General features: G+C 42.1%; 1 protein-coding gene across 1 annotated transcript in view; it reads right to left on the bottom strand.

Moving 5' to 3' along the window:
- Positions 1–19252, bottom strand: part of LOC119414849 (MAGUK p55 subfamily member 7-like) — a 287985-nt gene that overhangs the window by 144102 nt on the left and 124631 nt on the right. Inside the window, exons 4-6 of the mRNA XM_037681971.1 lie at positions 10764–10898; positions 2207–2288; positions 2042–2127 (exon numbers count right to left, since the gene is read on the bottom strand). Of these exons, the coding sequence (XP_037537899.1) occupies positions 2042–2127; positions 2207–2288; positions 10764–10898 (303 nt within the window). The remainder of the gene's footprint in view (positions 1–2041; positions 2128–2206; positions 2289–10763; positions 10899–19252) is intronic.

Below are 19252 nucleotides of genomic sequence, written 5' to 3'. Positions count from 1 at the left end.
ATGGACAGATCCGAGTCCAAGTCCCGCTCTGTGAGCCACGTTTCACTGAGAGCCAAAACGCAGCAGTCTTTAAAATCCTTTTTGTAGCGGACGCAGCCTTGAAGTTCATCGAGTTTATTCCTGAGGGACCGCACATTTGCCAAGATGAGAGAAGGAAGAAGGATGCGCTCAACGCGTGGTCTCCTCAGCCGAAGTCTGAGCCCCGCACGTATTCCCTGCTTTCTTTTACTCGCACCGTTATTAAACCTTGTTCTGTTCAAATTTCTCCGAATGAGATTCGGCGGTATTTGTGGGTTGAGGTCTGACACTCGAGCTAAGGTGGCAACATTTGTGTGTCTCTTGAGTACTGGATCCTGACCTCACGGACAATACTCTTCGATTCACTGGTGAACCAGGAACCACAGCCCAAAAAGTGAAAGAAAGTCCATCTTTGTTTGAAAACGCTGGAGCCTTGATACTCAACTTCCTTCAGATTTTGAGATATGCTAATCATGCCATTAAAACAAAACAAATTGATTAAAACATAAAATTAATAAAAACCAAAAAACACACCACGTCACGTACTCTCATCCGCTACTGGTCGCTGCCTGCACAAGCGCCCTCTCTGTATGTGTATGGAAGTATGTTGATTTGACAGGCAGTAAGTACTTGAGGGAAAGAAGGAAATGAAGTCAGTTCAACTTATTCTAACTGTGTGGGACCGATGTCCATGATTCAATCAATAAAGCGAACAAACTTTTTTCAGTGCACAGCTCACACACCGACACGTGCTGCATGTCGGCACAGAGACAAGTTTGAGTTTTGTGCTTTCCATTTGATAATGTTTTTGTCGGGTTCTGCCGTCAGGAGTGTTGAACCCGATTGCAGGAGAATGACAGGAGCTCGTGGAAAATCAAAAATATGTATTTATACAAAAACAAAGCAAAGGCTGACGAGGCAGCTCACTTACTAAATAACAGGACGGAAGGCAGAAACACAACAATATTGAAGGATGATCCGGAGACAAAGACACGACACGAGGGAACTGAATATGCACACACACAACTCTGATTGGGACAACGACAGACACCTGCGGTGATTAACATTAGACACAGGTGAGACAAGGAGGGGGAGCCGACAGGAAACAAAGAGAGGCCAAAAACCAAAAACCCTACAGTTTTTTCTTTAATAGGTTACTATTTAGAACTGTTTTGACAGGGGTTGTTTTGTTGCTAACATTTTCTTATTTAGTCCATTTAATTTCTGGTTTTTGCTGCTTTACTGCGTCAGAATGACCTAATGAGTCACTATAAAAGCTTCACTCGCATCACACTCATGGGGTCAGTCAGTGCTCAAGTTGCCTGTTTAAAAGCCTGTTATGTTCATCCATCCATCCATCCATCCATCCATCCATCCATTATCTTTACCCGTTTATTCCCTTTTGGGTCACGGGGGTCGCCGGTGCCCATGTCCAGCAATCACTGTGCAAGGGGCGGGGTACACCCTGGACCGGGGTTTGAACCAAGGACCTGCTCGCTGAGAGGCAGCAGCTCTACCAGTTGCGCCACCGTGCTGTCCCTGTTATGTTCATTCAACCTTTATTTCTACAGGTAAATCCCATTGAGCCTCGAGGACTCATTTACAAGAGAGACCTGATTTAACAAAGAAAGATGACAACAATGGACAACAGCAACAACTATAAACAGTTATAAAAAGTCGTACTGCAGGTTTTTTATTTTTTTATTTTTTATTTATTTATACAAATAGGATGGCTAAAAGGAAAAGGTAACAAAACAAAACCAAAACAAAAAACAGCTGGATTCTAAGGCGAATGTAGAAACTAAAAACAGGAACATGTCAGCATTGGTCCCTGCCAGGAGTCCAACAGATTCTTAAAGACACTTGGAGAGGTCAAAGGTCAAGAGCTTCATGTTGATCTCTTTTATGGGTCCAGAACTAAAGTATTTAGAAGTTTGTAAATAAATTAGAAAACCTTTTTGGCAACCTGTGTTACTGGTTTGTGTGGAGTGGGATGGGGGAAAGTGTGAAGTGTGTGGCTCACCAGGAGTGGCAGGATTTCCTTTGGTTTTCTATGTTTCAGTGAAACTCCGTTCACTTCCTTCAGCTCGTCTCCTTCATGGATGAGGCCTTCAAATGTTACAAAGATAATAAAAATACACCTGAACGTGATTCTCCTTGTACCACTGCATGTTGCATGTTTGTTTACCACTTTTATCAGCTGAACCTCCTCTCATGATCCTGGCCACAACAATGGCTCCCGTGGATTTGTCCATCTTAATCGTTGCTCCCTTGTGATGATGGAACATAAACGATTGGACAACAAATCAAAAAGAGAAGCAGCGTGAGGTCAAACTATTAACTAGAGAAATGATATTTCCTGTGAAACTGCAGCATGAATGCTTATTGCTGAAAGATTTTTTGATAAAAGCTACTGAAGAAGTTGAAAACAGGTTGAGAAGGTTTAATCACTCTCTGGTTTCAAACAACAAAGCTAAAAGTAGCAGACAGAAGCTGAAAGAGGAGAAAAATAAATGAATGAGCAGAGAGAAGCTGAAAACAGCTGAACCAGAACAGCAGCTGAAATGATTATTAACAGGTTGTAAACATCTCAAATAGTTTGAAGGAGGTGAAGAGCTGCATTTAGCTGCATTTTCAATGAAGAAAAACATGGCAGACAAAGCCAAATATGTCAAAAAGTAAAAACTGCATAAATACAAAAGGTCAGAACAGGTATGTCCTGAATGAGCCGAATGTTTTGATACATGAATTGTTGAAATAGAACAAAAATTCTGTTGAAAAACAGATGGAAGATGAATGGGTCTGAATAATAAAAACGATTTAGAACTATTCAGACTATTAAAGAACAACCTGGTGGATTTATTAAAACCTGGACCAGCTTATTAGAGTTCCCTTAATAACCCAACAGATTAGCGTCATGTGACACAGACAAGATGGCGCCTGTGTCTGGCCGTTTCTGCTCCTCTGTGTTTGTATCGTTTGACTTTAATTTTAATTTTTTTTGCTATCATATCAGTTTTTCTGTACCATGATGGTGTCTTCTCTGCTCAAACTTATGATCCATGCACTTTGATGAACATCAGAATGTCTATGGAAAAAACTTTTGACAGCTGGGAGAGTTACAGACAGACCTTCCCTCCTCCCTTTGTGTGTTCTTCCTTTTCTCCTGAATACTTTTCTACATATATGGCTCCGAGCAAGTACCCAGGGGCAAAGAAAAGGAAAATGAGACTGAAAAAAGGGTCTGTAGAGCTGGTGTTAAATATAAGAGAAAGTGTGCTCTTCATAAAGGATACAGCCTCTGCAATGCACGATTATGCACCAGTCTTTTGTTGCCGGTTCAACTTGATGGACTAGAAGAAAGCTACGTGTTTTTACCTTCACGTCCTCCTTTTACATTTTTTTTTTTCTCTCTGTCCTCCGGTTAAGCCAGACGTGTTTCCCTGTCTTCTCCCCCCCCCCCCCCCCCCGCTTCCCTGCTGCACTCTTGTCCTGTGAACCCTTAAAAAACGTCTTTTTTGTTTGTTTTTTTCTGCATACCTCCTAATTCGAATGTTCAGCTGGTCTCTCAACAACATTGATCAACTTCTCCTGACAGGAGTCAGGGTAAGGGGGAGGACCCTCTTACTTTGACGGAAACAAATTGGATTCATGATGACAACTGGTTATTTTGCTGTTTGGCTGGTGAATTCTGGATTGTCTATAAATTAATGTGAATGTGTCGAAACTCAACAGCACTCAGACTGAATTTGTGGAGCTGCAGCATGGAGCTGGAGCAGCTGTTATCAGGACTGTGAACTCACTGGCAGCACTCATGAATGGTGGGAATAATCTTGGAGAAGCTGTGAGCTCGACTTTTGGAGTAAAGGATCAATTCGGCTGTTTTGGAGTTCCATCAGAGGAATATATACCAGTGAGACTTTAAAAGGCAGAAACAACAATTCAAGAGTTCTGCCTGACCCAAACTGTGGCTTTGACACTGGACTTATCTCAACTCCTCCTGGAATGTTTTGAAAACAACAAAGATGCTTTGACAGTTTCCTCACCCCTCCCTTCCCCAAGGCCGTGGACATGTATCAGAACCTGCAACTCAGAATGATTAAGGCATATTTGAATGAGTTACACCCAGATTTTAATATTTATAAGGAACGACATGGCAAAATCCTCATAGACCATACCATACCAATTTATTTATAGAGCACATAAAACAGCAACAAGGCCAACCAAAGTGCTGTACAAAAGAAAACAAACATGTACAGCGGACAGGAAAACATAAAATAGAAATACAGATACAAATAGCAGCAGAAGCTAACAAATGGCCAACAGAGTAGAGAACAGACCGGACCAAAACAAATCACAACGTGTTAAAGGCAAGAGAATAGAAGTGGGTCTTCAAGCGAGACTTAAAGACAGAGTGTGGGAGCCTGCCGGACACTCAGTGGCAACTCATTCCACAGTCGTGGACCTGCAACAGAGAAAGCCCTGTCACCTCTGAGCTTACGACGGGTTTCTGGGACTGAGAGAAGCATCTGGTCTGCTGACCTCAGGGAGCGCGGTGGGACATATGGCTGCAGAAGATCAGTGAGATAGGATGGGGCAGAACTGTTCAGTGATTTAAAAACATACATGAGAATTTTGAATTGGATCCAAAAGGTGAATGGGTAGCCAGTGCAGGGAGACCAAAACTGGCGTGATGTGCTCTCTATAGCCTGTACCAGTTAAAAATCGGGCTGCAGCATTTTGGACCAGTTGTAGACGAGCAATGGAGGACTGACTGATTCCAAACAGAAGTGAATTGCAGTAATCAAGCCTAGATGTTATGAAGGCGTGGATCACTGTCTCAAGGTTCTTCTTGGAGAGTATAGGTTTCAGCTTAGACAGCCGTCACAGCTGAAAAAAACAGGATTTGACCATCATGTTTACGTGACTGTTGAGTTTTAAGGACGGGTCCATTATCACCCCCAGATTAGTGACCTTTTGTTTCTCTAGCGGGGCTAGAGAGAAAAGGTCAATGTCATGGTTCATGAGTGAGCCACTGGGATGGAACAGCATGACCTCAGACTTCTTCTCATTGAAGCTTAAGAAGTTTAAAGCCATCCAGTCCCGGATGTCAGCCAGGCAGTCAAGAAGAGGCTGAATAGAGCGTGTGCCTCTGTGCCTCAGGGGGAAGTAAATTTGGCAATCATCGGTGTAGAAATGAAAGGGTATGTTGTGTTTGCGGAAGATAGCACCTAGTGGCAGCGGTATAAAGAAAAAAGAGGGAGACCGAGGATGGACCCCTGCGGTACCCCCCACTGGAGCGCTGTCGATGCCGAACTAAAATCTTTGATATTGACACAGAACGTTCTGTCAGAGAGGTAGGACCCAAACCATTTAAGGGCTGACCCTGTGATGCCCACCCACTGCTCCAGTCTAGAAATGAGGATGTTGTGGTCGATGGTGTCAAAAGCAGATGTAAGGTTCAATAGGACAAGCAGCACAGAATCACCTGCGTCTGTGGATATGAAAATGTCGTTAAAAACCTTCAGTAGAGCAGTTTCAGTGCTATGGAGAGATTTGAAGCCAGATTGGAATAACTCTAGGATAGCGTGATCCCCAAAAACTGTTTCAACTGAGACTCCACAATTTTTTCCAGTAGTTTAGAGGTGAATGGGAGTCTGGAGACAGGCCGGAAGTTGGACATGACTGAGGGGTCAAGGTTAGGTTTTTTCAGGAGGGGCTGGACAGCAGCATGTTTAAAAGTCTTTGACACCACACCTGAGGATAAAACTGCTATTCAGAATAGCGAGGATAAAAGGACCCAGGGTAGGAAAAACTTCCTTTAGTAGTCGAGGGGGGACCACATCAAAGGGGGAACCAGATGGCTTCATGCTGCACATTACCTGCTCCAGAGAGGACAGAGAGATGGGCTCATAGTGGTCAAACACAGCCACACACTGAGATGGGATGGACAGATCATGAGCTGGCGGAGAAATGAGTGCCCGGGTGTTTGCCACTTTTTCTAAAAAGAAATGGAGGAAGTTTTCACACAGCTCAGTTGAGGCTTCCAGAGGTGAAGGCTCACTGAGGTGTAGAACTGAGTTCAGGGTGGAGAAAAGAACTCGGGGGTTGTGGGAGTTGGAGACAATTAAATCAGAGAAGAATTTACATTTGGCAGCTTTAACGGTTTTCTGATAGTGACGCCAACTCTCCCTTAACATTTGAAAAGAAACCTGGAGCCTGTCCTTCCTCCACCTTCGTTCAGCTCTGCGACACTGCCGCCTAACGCGTGACGTCATTCAGCCAAGGCTCTGATCTAAGTTTCGTTTTTCTGGTCTTAAGGGGAGCAACACGGTCCAGAACATTTAAACAGGCAGAGTTGAACTGAGAGGTTAGCTCCTCAGGAACTGTTCGATCCTCTCAGAATTAAAACCTTCATTAAAACGAGCAGCAGTGAAACGGTTAATAGAACGCGTACGTGCAGGAACGCACGTCTTAGCAGTAGGACAAGGGGGGGTGAAGTCAAACAATACAGGCATGTGATCTGAAAAAACATTGTCACCGATTTTCAAATTAGAAACAGAGACATCGCGTGTTAAAACGAGGTCCAGCGTGTGACCGTGTTCCTGGGTGGGGCCGCTCACCTGCTGAGCTAAGCCAAAAAAGAGTCCAATAAATCTAGAAAGTCCTTCACTAAGGGCTTCTCCTGACAACACACATGCAAATTAAGGTCACCAATAAACAAAAAGTGAGTGTATATCTGTGTGATATCAGCCAAAAAGTCAGAGAATTCATTTATGAAGTCCTTGGAACGAGGTGGGCGGTAGACAAGCGCGCATAGAACCATAGGACAGTGTCCGAGTTCAAAGGCGCTCAGCTCAAAGCTGGCGCGGGACACTGGGATGGACAACTGTTTACAGGCCAAGTTTGCTTTAAAAACTGTTAATAATCCCCCCCCCCCCCCCCCGCGCGCCGACCTGATGGCCGCGGGGCATTGAAACACAGACAGTCTGGGGGTAGTAATTCCACCAAGGCGCTGGACTCACCATCAGAAATCCAAGATTCCATGACGAACAGAAAATCCAACTCCTGATCTTTAAAAAAGTCATTGAGGATAAACGTCTTGTTGGAAACAGACCTTGCATTGATTAAACACATCCTGATATTGTCCAACACAGGTACAGCCGTGGATGGAGACGCGCGCGCCAGCGGGCGCAGGTTATGAAGAACAGCTCCTCCTGGTCTGCTGGTGCAGCGCACAGGTAAACAACTCCAGGTGTTTCCATGGACTGAGCGTGCGGGCAGCTGGCCAGCAGCCGGGTCCCGGGAGCACCACGGGTCAGAGAGGAGATGATCAGATCCAGAGCGAGTCCTGATAGAATAATCCACACTTTGCCTCAGTTTCACCAAAATCCCTACACGCTTCCCACGACGTCTGCGACGTTTCCTCCATGGAGAAAGGCCAGGGTCACGCAGAAGGAACGCAGGAATCGCAGATAGGACCGGTGGGGGAGAGTGCTGGCCGCTGTTCAAAAACTCCGCGGGAATTTCAGCAAAAGTACGGAGCTCCAAAAGTGCCCGACGATCATACTGAAAATATGACTCGGCACACTGCACAAACCATTGTAAAAATAGCAAAAATAAAATACAAGCAGAGAGCGAGAGACGGGCAGCCCTACACACCGGCACCATCTTGAGATATCTTGACATGCCTGTAAATCAGAAACTAAGCCCAGCCCAAAAAAGGTTGGTTTGTGCCGGTGGCATGATCTTTTTGGAAGTGTCAGTCAAAACCTCAGGCTATAAAAACAGACGTCTCTGTAAAACCACCGCTGTTGGGGACCACTAACTCATGTGGAAGCAACAAACAGGACTGTTTGGACCACGGACGCGTGTGTGGATTAATAGGACAAGTTTTGGACGGTCTCAGCTGAAGAAGAACAAGGGTGAATCCGTTGGAATAAGCTTCGTTTGGAGTTATATATTCCCTTCAGCCCGGATTAGTCCTGAATCCTTTTCTTCAAATTCAGACCATCTGTAAGGACCAGAAACGGCCCGCATTCAAGAGGGAATGGGGAAATTTGCTTCTTGCTGAATTGGACTTTGGAGGAATTCCACCTAAAGATAGTAAAATGGTAAGAAGACGTTTCACAAACCTTGTCCTTAACAAAACTTTATTTCAAATTAAAGCAGTGGCACATAAATTGGCACGCAGAAAGATCGATTATATTATAAATTTGGTTGCTCAGAGTTGCAGAAAGGTTGTCATTGCAGTGAGAAATAACGTATTGGGCCAGGTAGAGAGTGTGGGCAAATTGTGGGGGTTCTGGTGCGCCTGAGTGAGTCAGGGCGTGGCCGGCCAGAAGGAAGACATCTGAGGCCGAACAGAGTGGAGTCCACAAGCTATCCTCAAGCCCTCCACAGGGACAGAAATCTACCTTGCCCAGGAAAGGTCAACAACTGGAAAGTGATTAAGGAATGAATATTATTCATCATGTAACCTCTGTAATCGAATGTAATCATTACCGTGCATATTGCTGTTCCCCTGCAAAAGTCATTGATTAAAGCAAAGCAAAACGTAAAATTCTGGATTCTTATTTCAACACCCCATTGTTCATGGAAGTGGGAAACTTGGTTCAGAGAAACAACAGAAGCACGGGAGGTTTTTAACGGTTTACTAGCTTTTGATTATAAAACAACATCCAAGAGTCTTGCGCCTAGATTCTGAACAAAGCCAGATCGGTTAACAATTGCAACGCTAAATCAGGAGATGAGCTACCGTTAACTTGCGCTTCCTCGTCTGCTAAACGTCCCCACTCCTGCTGCTAGGTCGGGCGAGGCACGAGGTAAGATTTTGGGTGTGGTGCAAGGATCGGAGGTAGTTAACAGTCTGGGTGAATCATCTCAACACAGCGTTGAACTAGACTGTCCTGAAAAATCAGCTACAGGTAATACCTGAGTCTCAGGATTAGTTTTAGACCTCTTGGAGGAGAAAGGCTGCAGTGAGGGCGTGGTATGTGTCCTGTGTCTACCTCACTCGGGTAAGCAAAACACTTCTTACTAATGGCTTAGCATATGACCATCATCCATCATGTTTATTTGTAGCTTAAAATACAAGTCCAAACCACTGTTCCTCCTCTGGACATGTCCAAACCACTGTTCCTCCTCTGGACATGTCCAAACCATCTTAGTGTGTCTTCTCTAACTTTATCTCCCAGTTGCTCAACCTGTGCTTTAGCTCTGATTATTTCATTCTTAATCTTATCCAGCCTTGTCACTCCTAAGGAGAACCTCAGCATCTTCATTTCTGCCACTTCCAGTTCTTTCTCTTGTCTTTTTGTCAATGCCACTGTCTCCAGACCATACAATGTGCTGCTCATCTAGGGGTAACACTGCTTTTCCTTTGACCATCCAGATATAATACAGCGAGCACTGTTTGCTAACACTTAGTATGATAAAATTGGCTACAAGTTGTGGGATTAGTTTACTTACCACTTTGTTTGACGTCGTACAACCGTAAACTTCTGTGATAAATCCACAACACCAAATATTATTCCTCGGTATGCGATGAAATGTGCAGTATAGAGCTTGGAAAAGCGCTAAAAGTCTTAGCTTCTTCAAACTTAGTTCGTAGTCAGCGCTGAAACTCCAGATGAAGCTGATTGGCTGGAATTTTAAAAAATCATGTGACGCATGTCTGTTTTGACTAGGGGGGTTTCCTCCTCTGCTCTGCACGTACCTTTCAGGGGGGTGTTTCTGTCCTCCTCTCTGCATGCATCTTTCAGCTGCTGCATACAGATTGTACAGACTGCTGCGCTCGGGTTGAGTTTATTATAAAACGGGAGATAACCTTGTGGCCAGGTCACAACTGTGCAGAATAGATTTTATTGTGTGCAGAGAATGTGTGAGCAGTATGTGATTGCGCAAGCGCATAGCTTAGAGAGAACATATCTTGCAACAACATAAACAATTTGCAAGTGTGGGTTTGTGGGCTCTTGGCAATGTTTTCAAGAATGTGGTGGATAACCATTACATGTGAAGGAATGTAACAGGTTGGGGAGGCTTTTGAACATTTCCAAAGAATATAAAGTGAGGCTAAGGTGGTAATCACAGTGTATCAAAATCATGGGTGGAGCGAGGTGGTAGTGTATCCTTAACATGAGGTCCATGTGCAACCATGTGGTATAGTGATGGAGAATTTCATGCAGAATTGGTCATGTTGGGACCAAATCAAACATCCGAGTGTCAATGAGGTAACCTGGGTGCAGAAGGCTGTGATGTAGGAGGAGAACATCTCAGGAATGCAAAAGAGGGCAAGTGAAAGCAGTATATTTGCTGAGTTCTAAGAGCATAGCAGTATCATGAGTGACTTTGCACTAAAAGGAGGGTTTTCAAATCTAACAATCCAGTCACTTTCTTCTTGGCTTGTGAAGAGCATAGTCGGGTTGTCATTTGGTACAAAAGGGCTTTACCTCTACATTAAGGAATACGGAAAATATACAATGTTACCCAAAACAAAAAAGGTAAAACAGGCCAAATGTTCAGTGTTCAAACAAATAAACAAAAAATAATACAGTAATAAATATTCACATACTACTACTCTTAAGACACAAAAAATGGTTCCAGACCACAGCTGTATAGATGAATCCTATTTCTCATCTTCATGCATACTCAGCTCTGTGACTACCTCCTTTGTTGGCTCAGAGACATAAAATTGAACTGAAAAATACATAATTGAACTGAAAAATAATAATATAAATACTGACCAGGGGTTCTTTGGTTTTGACCAAGCTGATGATTTTGACAGAATCTTCTTCTTTTTCCACAGCATTGTCAGGTATGGGTGGTAGTGTGGGCTCAAAGTCCCTCTGAGCCACAGCATCATGGACATGCAGCAGACTCTGTTAAGAAAATACAGGGAAGATGATGCACCATACATACATACATACATACATACATACATACACATAAATACATATCAGTGGAAAAACCGAGACCACCCTCTCCACAGTGACACTCTCAATACCCTCCAGGAGAATCTTAGTGTGTTCCCAGGTTTTCTCTGGTCTGGGTTCACAATGAAGTATAACCCCTCCAGCAGGTTCTCAGTTTGCTGTGGAGCCTCCTACCAGTGGCACATGCCTGGAATGTCAGAGTTTCCAGGCAGGTCAGGACAGGAGAGAACCCAGTTGCGCAGGCAGGACTCAGGAGGCAGACGTATAAAATAAAATACTTTTAATAATAATAAATCAAAAGGCTGACATGGCAGCAAAACTTACAAAACAGATTCAGGAACAGATCAAACAGGATCAGACAGGCAATACCCAACGATGAACAGACACTGACAGGACTAACAGACAGACTTTATATACACTAACAGGACATGACACGTGTGATGATAATCAGACAATCAAAGCAGAGACACAAGGGAGAACAGACAGGGGAAGGCCCACTAGATGGCGCCATCCCTACATGGAAACTCTGCAGAGAAAGGCATCTATTTTAAACAAAGTGTTTTATTGATTTTTTTTCATTTTGAACATTTAACAACAAAGAACATAGAACAACCCCCCACCCCTTTCCTCCCACACCAGATCAGTCAAATGTACACCAACAACTTAATAGAGAAAGACATCTTAATCAGACACTTGAACCCCCACAGCTGAGTCCTATCAATGAGGTGGAGGAGCAGCTCTAGCTCCAGTAGCAGTGATGGATAGCAAAATGCTGTTTGACCTGCTCACTCTTATTTTTATCAGAGATTCTGACACGGAACATACTGTATATGTGCTACTGTTAGTATTTTTATTTAGACAGACCCAGTTTTTTTATCTACTCAGAGACAGGATTATAATGAAATTATGACCTGGTTCTGACTGGTTTAAATGGGGCCAGCAACTCTAAGAAGAGTCTCCCAGGGATTCAGTATCCATCAAGGAATAGTTTATTTGGCTCGCTGCATCACATAGAAAGGCTTTTTCTGCACCAGTATAATTTTTCCTTTCACGTTAAATCATATAAGGTCCAATGAGACCACACTTAGCCCAGCCCCCTCATCCCAAGTATACCTCATTGCAGCAAACAGAAAGGGGCGTGGACAGACCAGTGTCAGTCCCATATCATATTTGGAAATGGGACTCCGGAAATGAAGGGGGTGCTATTTCCTTTATGTTACTGTGTTATGTCACGTGATATGTCACTTAAAAAAAACTGATTGCGGCTTTTAAAATAATAATAATTCATTCATTCAACCTTTATTTAGACAGGTAAATCCCAATGAGCCTTGAGGACTCATTTACAAGAGAGACCTGATTTCAACAAAGAATGATGACAACAATGGACAACAGCGACAACAATAGATAGATAGTTATAAAAAGTCATACTCCAGGTTGTTTTTTTTTTTTAGATAGGATGGCTAAAAAAAAATAGTAACAAAAAAACAGCTAGATTCTAAGACGAATGTACAAAACTAAAAACAGGAACGTGTCTGCATTGGTCCCTGTCAGGAGTTCAACAGATTCTTAAAGACACTTAGAGAGGTCAAGGTCGAGAGCTTCAAAATCTTTTTGTAAGATATTCCAGGAAACAGGAGCAGAGTAGGAGAAGACCATTTTGTCTAGTTCAGTCCTCATTGAGGGAACACTGCAGGTAATAATGTCCTGAGAGCGCACGCTGTAGCTGCACTCACGCAGAGACATGTAGGAGGAGATGTATGAAGGCAACAGACCAAGAAGTGATTTAAAGATGAAAATGTACCAGTGGGAGAGTCTGCGTGAAGTTAATGATGTCCAGTTAACCAGTGAATACTGGGTGCAGTGGTGGGTACGATAATCACAGCCAGTTATGAATCTTAGTGCACCATGATAGACAGCATCCAACATCTGCAGCATCCAACATCTGCAGCATCCAACATCTGCAGCATCCAACATCTGCAGGGTTCTTGTAGGAGCGCTCATGTAAATAATGTCGCCATAATCAATGGAGGGAAGGAAGGTCACAGATACAAGGTGTTTTCTAACATTCAGGGTTAGACAGGATCTGTTTCTGAAAAAGAAACCCAGTTTAACTTTCAGTTTCTTTACCTCCACATGGAGCTTAAAAGAGAGATGTGAGTCGACCAAGATACCCAAATATTTATAGGAATCAACAAACTCAATGGGGACACCATTTGAGGATAAAATCGGAGGAAGAACTGCTGGGACCATCTTCCTATTTGAAAAAAGCATCCCTTTGGTTTTGTCGGCATTTAGGACAAGTTTGAGGCGGAACAAATCAGTCTGGATGATGTTGAATGCAGATTTCAAAAGCTGGAAAGCCTTAGCAACAGTTTTAGCTCGACAATAAACAACTGTGTCATCAGCATAGAAATGTATGGATGCATTAGGGATGTTTTTACCTACATTATGTATGTAGATTGTAAAGAGGGTGAGTCCTAAGACTGAGCCTTGTGGTACACCATTGTTGACTGTTAAATAAATGGAGGACATACCATTATGTTGAACACATTGCCTCCGGTCTGAAAGATAGTTAGAGAACCAACCAATGGTGTGTTCTGAGAAACCGATTTCTGAGAGTTTATGACACAAGATGTTCTGATCCACAGTGTCAGAATCTTTAGACAGGTATAAGAAAAGTGCAGCACAATAATCCTTAGCATCCAGTGCTTCAACAACATCATTAAGAACCTTCAGTGAAGCAGTGGTTGTGCTGTGTTGTTTCCTGAAACCAGATTGATGTGGAGGTAAGATGTTAAATGAGTCCAGGTAATTTTTGATTTGAGAGTTTATCAGTTTTTCTAGAACCTTGGCTAAAATGCAGAGTTTAGAGATTGGTCCATAGTTGTTCAGTGAGGTGGGTCACCTCCCTTCAGCAAAGGAAGAACAAAGGCTGTTTTCCAAGTGTCTGGATGGAGTTTTGTCTTATGGAGAGATTGAAGATGTGGGTCACAGGGACTCTGATGATATGAGCAGCCAGCCTTAAAAAATAAGGTGGAAGTTCATCTGGACCTGCAGATTTTTTAGGATCAAGATCTTTTAACAGTTTATTGACCTCACTGACTGAGAATGGAGAAAAAGAGAAGGTGTGATTAACTGAGGATTGATTTGTAGAAGTTTGGTTATTAAGTGAAGTGGCTGATCTTCCATTAGTAACTGTGTCAAATAAAGAACCAGAAGCAACAAAATGTTTGTTGAAACAGTTCAGGATCTCGTGCTGATTTGACACAGGAACAGAGTTAATGAGAAGTTGTGATGGGAGGTCAGATGATTGGGGGGTGCCTGAGAGAGATTTGATGGTTTTCCAGAATCTGTTAAGGTCATTTAGATTTTTGGAGGTCTGAGATAAAAAATAGTTGTGTTTAGCTGCTTCGATGGCAGTTGTGCATTTATTCCTCATCTGTTGAAAACTCAACCAATCAGTGTCTGAGCCAGATTTTCTCGCTGCAGCCCAAAGATGATCTCTCCTGTGAAGGAGGTCAGCTAGCTCTGGAGTAAACCAGGGGCTGTCTCATCAACTTAAACAACTTAGCAGTTTTAAGATATTGTTAATTATACTGTTAGATAATATTGCCCCTCTTAATATTTTAGGAAAACAATTTATCGTATTTAGAGAAGGATTCATCATAAACACAAAGTTTGTTTTCTCAGTCATCCAGGTATATAACAACAAAAAAGGTTGAATCATGTCATCTGGACTTCGTTTTTTTGTTTTTAACAAAAAAACGAAGTCCAGATGACATGATTCAACCTTTTTTGTTGATTCATCATAAAATGAAGAGCAACCCTCAGCATCCTCTTCATCAGACTAAGAGTGTTACAAGAGATCCTTCCTGCCCACAGCCATCAGCATCTAGAAGAGGGGTCTGCAATCTGCGGCTCTGGAGCCACATGCTGCTCTTTGGATCCTCTGCAGCGGTTCTTTCAAGCGTTGATCAAAACTAACTTTGAACTGAATTTTACTGTTTCTTATAACAACAAAAAGTGCTAGTTTTAGCCGTTTTTCTGTCATTTCCTTTGCGAATATGTGAATACTAGAAATAATGGAAGGAGAAAAACATACTTTAACTTTATTTATTTGAAGTTGGATACTTAATTTTTCCACAATTAAAATAATTTTCCTAGACCTGCATAGTTGTAATATTTTTTTATTTATTATCGGGAAAGAACATATTATTTTTCCTTCTTTACAAGAATCTAGTCTTTTTTGTTGTTGTCTTAAAATGTAAAAAATATCAACAAAGCTTTTTTTTTTTTTCATTTAGCCTTTATTTATATATTAGATATTTTCAGTTTCAAAAAGGCCATAGAACTACCCTACCCAACTACCCTACTGGTCAGAAAATTTTCCTCCAACAAACTTAAAATGGTCTGTGGACCACCAGTTGAGAATCCCAGTTATAACAGGTATTGTGGCTCCAGACACATTTAATTTAGTGAACAAAGGGGCAGAAATGGCTCTTTTGATTGTAAAGGTTGCAGACCCCTGAACAACTCTTTAATGAAACCAGGATGATGAGTTACAATAACATTTAATTTCCCTTTGACATTAATAAAGTATTGATGAATTGAATTGAATAAAAATAAATAGGTTAAAATCTTAAATCTGATAACAAAGTCCATGCTCAATAATCCAGGTATACAATATCAACATTTTTCAGTCAGGTCATCTGGACAGTTTCTTTTTTTTTGTGCTGAAACATTTCACCTTCGATCCGAAAGGCTTCATCAGTCAAAGAAACACACAACACAACTGATTCTTCCCCCAAAAAAGCTTACTCCAAAGTGGAACAAACCAGTTATGATGGATTGTATACCTAGATTATTTAGCATGGACTTTTTTGGTTTTGAACCAGTTTCACATGACTGTCGACGAGGAAGAGGGCCGGCAACTGAGGAGGGGGCATGTCAAAGAGACCATCTTAGCACCAACATAACTGGTTTGTTCCACTTTCCACTCAGGACTTTCTAGATCTGATCCAGTCTCTGAACTTTGTACAGAATGTTGCTGGACCAACTCACCAGCATGGCCACACACTGGATTTAGTATCAACCTTTGGTTGATCTGTTTCTGAGTTAGAAATTGGGGATGCAGTTTTCTCCGACCACAAACCCATTTCTTTCAACACTTCTCTTGTCAACGAGTCCAAACCCCCTCCAGCAAGGCCTTGTTGAATATTTAACCCTTCCACTGCTGCACTATTTTCATCTGCTTTTACTAAAAACTCTCTCTCAGTCTGTGGATCCTCTTCCATGATCACCCATGAGCAAGTCACTGTACATCAAGAGACCTGTGCTAAGGTGCTTGACCTAGTTGCACCATTAAAAATTAGGCATACAAAGCGCACTCCACACCCTTGGATGAATGAGATCACTCGCGCAACCAAACGTCAATGCAAGAAAGCCGAACGTAAATGGAAGAAGGACAAACTTCACGTTTCTTTTATCATGCTAAAATCATGTTACAAAGAGTACCAGGCCACTGTTAAATCAGAAAAAAAAGAAATATTTCACATAAATCATAGCCTCAAACAGCCACAATCCCCTCGTTCTTTTCAATACCATTAACACCATTTTAACTGTGCCTCAGTCTGCCAACAGGGAGGTCTCTGCAGTTACATGTGAGGACTTTGCCAGTTTCTTTGTTAAAAAGGTTGAGTTGATCAGGTCACTGATTCCTCACACCACAGCTGACCCCTCGGTCTTTGGCCCCTCCACATCAGTCTGTAACCAGTTTGAACCCATTTCCCTCTCATTTTGAAATGACGTCATTGGTCATATGAAACCCTCAGGTTCCCCTGCTGACCCCATCCCTGCATCGTTTTTTAAACAAGTCCTACCTTCCACTGGACCCTCTGTTTTTGACATTGTAAACAGCAGTATGGCTACAGGTGTAGTTCCTGATGCTTTTAAACATGCAGTGGTAACTCTTTTAATAAAAAAACCCGGACTTGACCCTTCAACCTGCTCAAACTTCAGACCCATCTCCAAACTTCCCTTTCTTTCTAAGATACTGGAGAAGATAGTTTTCACTCAATTAAACGAGTTTTTGAGTGGAAATTCTATTAGTGAGATCTTTCAGTCTGGCTTTAAGAAACTACACAGCACCGAAACAGCCCTAGTTAGGGTCTGCAAAGACATTCTTCTGGAAAAAGACTCTGGTCAGTCTGTAGTCCTGGTACTCCTTGACCTTACCGCTGCATTTGATACTATGGACCACAATATCCTTTTATCCCGACTAGAACACTGGGTTGGGATTACTGGTGCAACGTTAGAATGGTTCCATTCATACCTGACAGGAGTTTGTGTGTTAATTTTGCTAACACTCTATCTACTTAAGTGCCTCTTTCCTGCGGGGTCCCGCAAGGTTCCATTCTTGGACCCCTTCTGTTTTCTTTGTATCTCCTCCCCTTAGGGTCTTTCCTGAGAAAACATGGTCTTTCCTGTCATTTTTATGCTGTTGACTCTCAGATTTATCTGCCGTTAACACCTAACAGTTCCTCCTCCATTCGCCCTTTGTGAAAATGTCTTGATGACATCAAGACTTGGATGGCTGCAAACTTCTTGAGTTTTAATGATCAGAAGACTGAGGTTATTGTTTTTAACCCTAGCTCTGCCACTGTCACTGATCCTGCAAACCTGGACTCCCTTCAGCCATATCTAAAACAGTCTATTACCAATCTCAGGATAGTTTTAGACTCAGACTTTAAGTTTAATAAGCAGATAAATTCTGTTCTTCACAAAAGCTTCTTTCAGCTAAGGCAGATAGCTAAGCTCAAGTCCGTCCTGTCCAGATCTGACCTTGAAAAATTAGTCCATGCATTTATTACAACCTGGCTGGAATACTGTAACTCACTTTATGTTGGGGTTAGTCAGGTCTCTCTCACGTCTCCAGCTTGTCCAAAATGCTGCAGCTCGGCTACTGACAGGAACTCGCAGGTTTGAACACATTACTCCGGTTCTGTCCTCTCTTCACTGGCTTCCTGTACGTGTCAGAGTTGATTTTAAGATTCTTCTGCTGACATTTGTGTTAATGGCCTTGCACCATCATACCTCTCCGACCTCCTTCATCCTTATGCTCCTTCTCGGGCCTTGAGATCATCAGACCAGCTGCTTTTGGCCGTACCAAAAACCAGCTGAAGCTCAGAGGAGATCGAGCGTTTTCAGTCATGGGCCCTAAACTCTGGAATAATCTGCCCATCAACATTCGACAGGCCACCTCAGTCTCTATTTTTAAATCTCTCCTCAAAACACATCTGTACTCACTGACACATCTGTACTCATTGGCATTTAACACAGTGTGATCTCATTTGGTATTTCATTGTTGATGATTGTGTTCATACAGTTTGCTTTTACTCCCTGACATTTAACGCAGGGTGATTTGATTTAGTATTTCATTGTTTCTCATTATATTTAATGTTTTTATGATTTTATTCATGTTGCTGTAATATGGTATTAATATTTGATGCTGTGATCTTTTTTGGTAAGCACTTTGATAACAGTTACTGTTTTAAATGTGCTATATAAATAAATGTGACTTGACTTTGGAGTAAGATGTTTGGGGGAAGAATCAGTTTTGTTGTGTGTTTCTTTGACTGATGAAGCTTTCTGGATGGAAGGTGAAACGTTTCAGCACAAAAAAAGAAACTGTCCAGATGAAATGACTGAAAATTTTTGGATTGTATACCTGGATTATGGAGCATCGACTTTGTTGGATCTGATTGGAAACGTTTACTTTAAGGACTCCAGCTTAACCAATAAAATAATGAAACACACTGAATAATATTTTGTGTCCCACTTTTCCTATTAGAAATTCCATATGTCAAATTCTACCAATTACAATCAATTCATAATCTGCACACCAAATACCTCAAATATCCAATTGTTCCAAAGTGATTCACTTTAAAACCTTAAATGTAATTTCAACCGTAGCAATTAGAAAGTTTTATTCATTCAACATTTATTTAAACAGATAAGTCACATTGAGCCTAGAAGACTAATTTACAATTGAGACCTGTTTAGACAGACAAAAAGTAGCAAAACTGGACACATGTAGGAATTGGAGGTGAAAAAAATTCTATCAAACTTTTTGTTCTTGGCTGAGAAGAAAAGGTCTGATATTAAAAAAACACCTCGCACAAACAAGCACATAGTGACGTAGACATTCTGCGGGGGGGGGGGGGGGGTGGGGGAAAATGCGGGAGGAGAGAAACACTATCACTCGTTGGTGGCAAGATAGTGGGTGTTGGGAGGGAGGAGAT

Source organism: Nematolebias whitei, chromosome 9, assembly GCF_014905685.2.
Source record: "Nematolebias whitei isolate Nwh7 chromosome 9, NemWhi1, whole genome shotgun sequence".
NCBI classification, from domain to species: Eukaryota; Metazoa; Chordata; class Actinopteri; order Cyprinodontiformes; family Rivulidae; genus Nematolebias; species Nematolebias whitei.
Note: the sequence above shows the minus strand (reverse complement) of the source record. Positions and strands in the feature narration are given on the sequence as shown.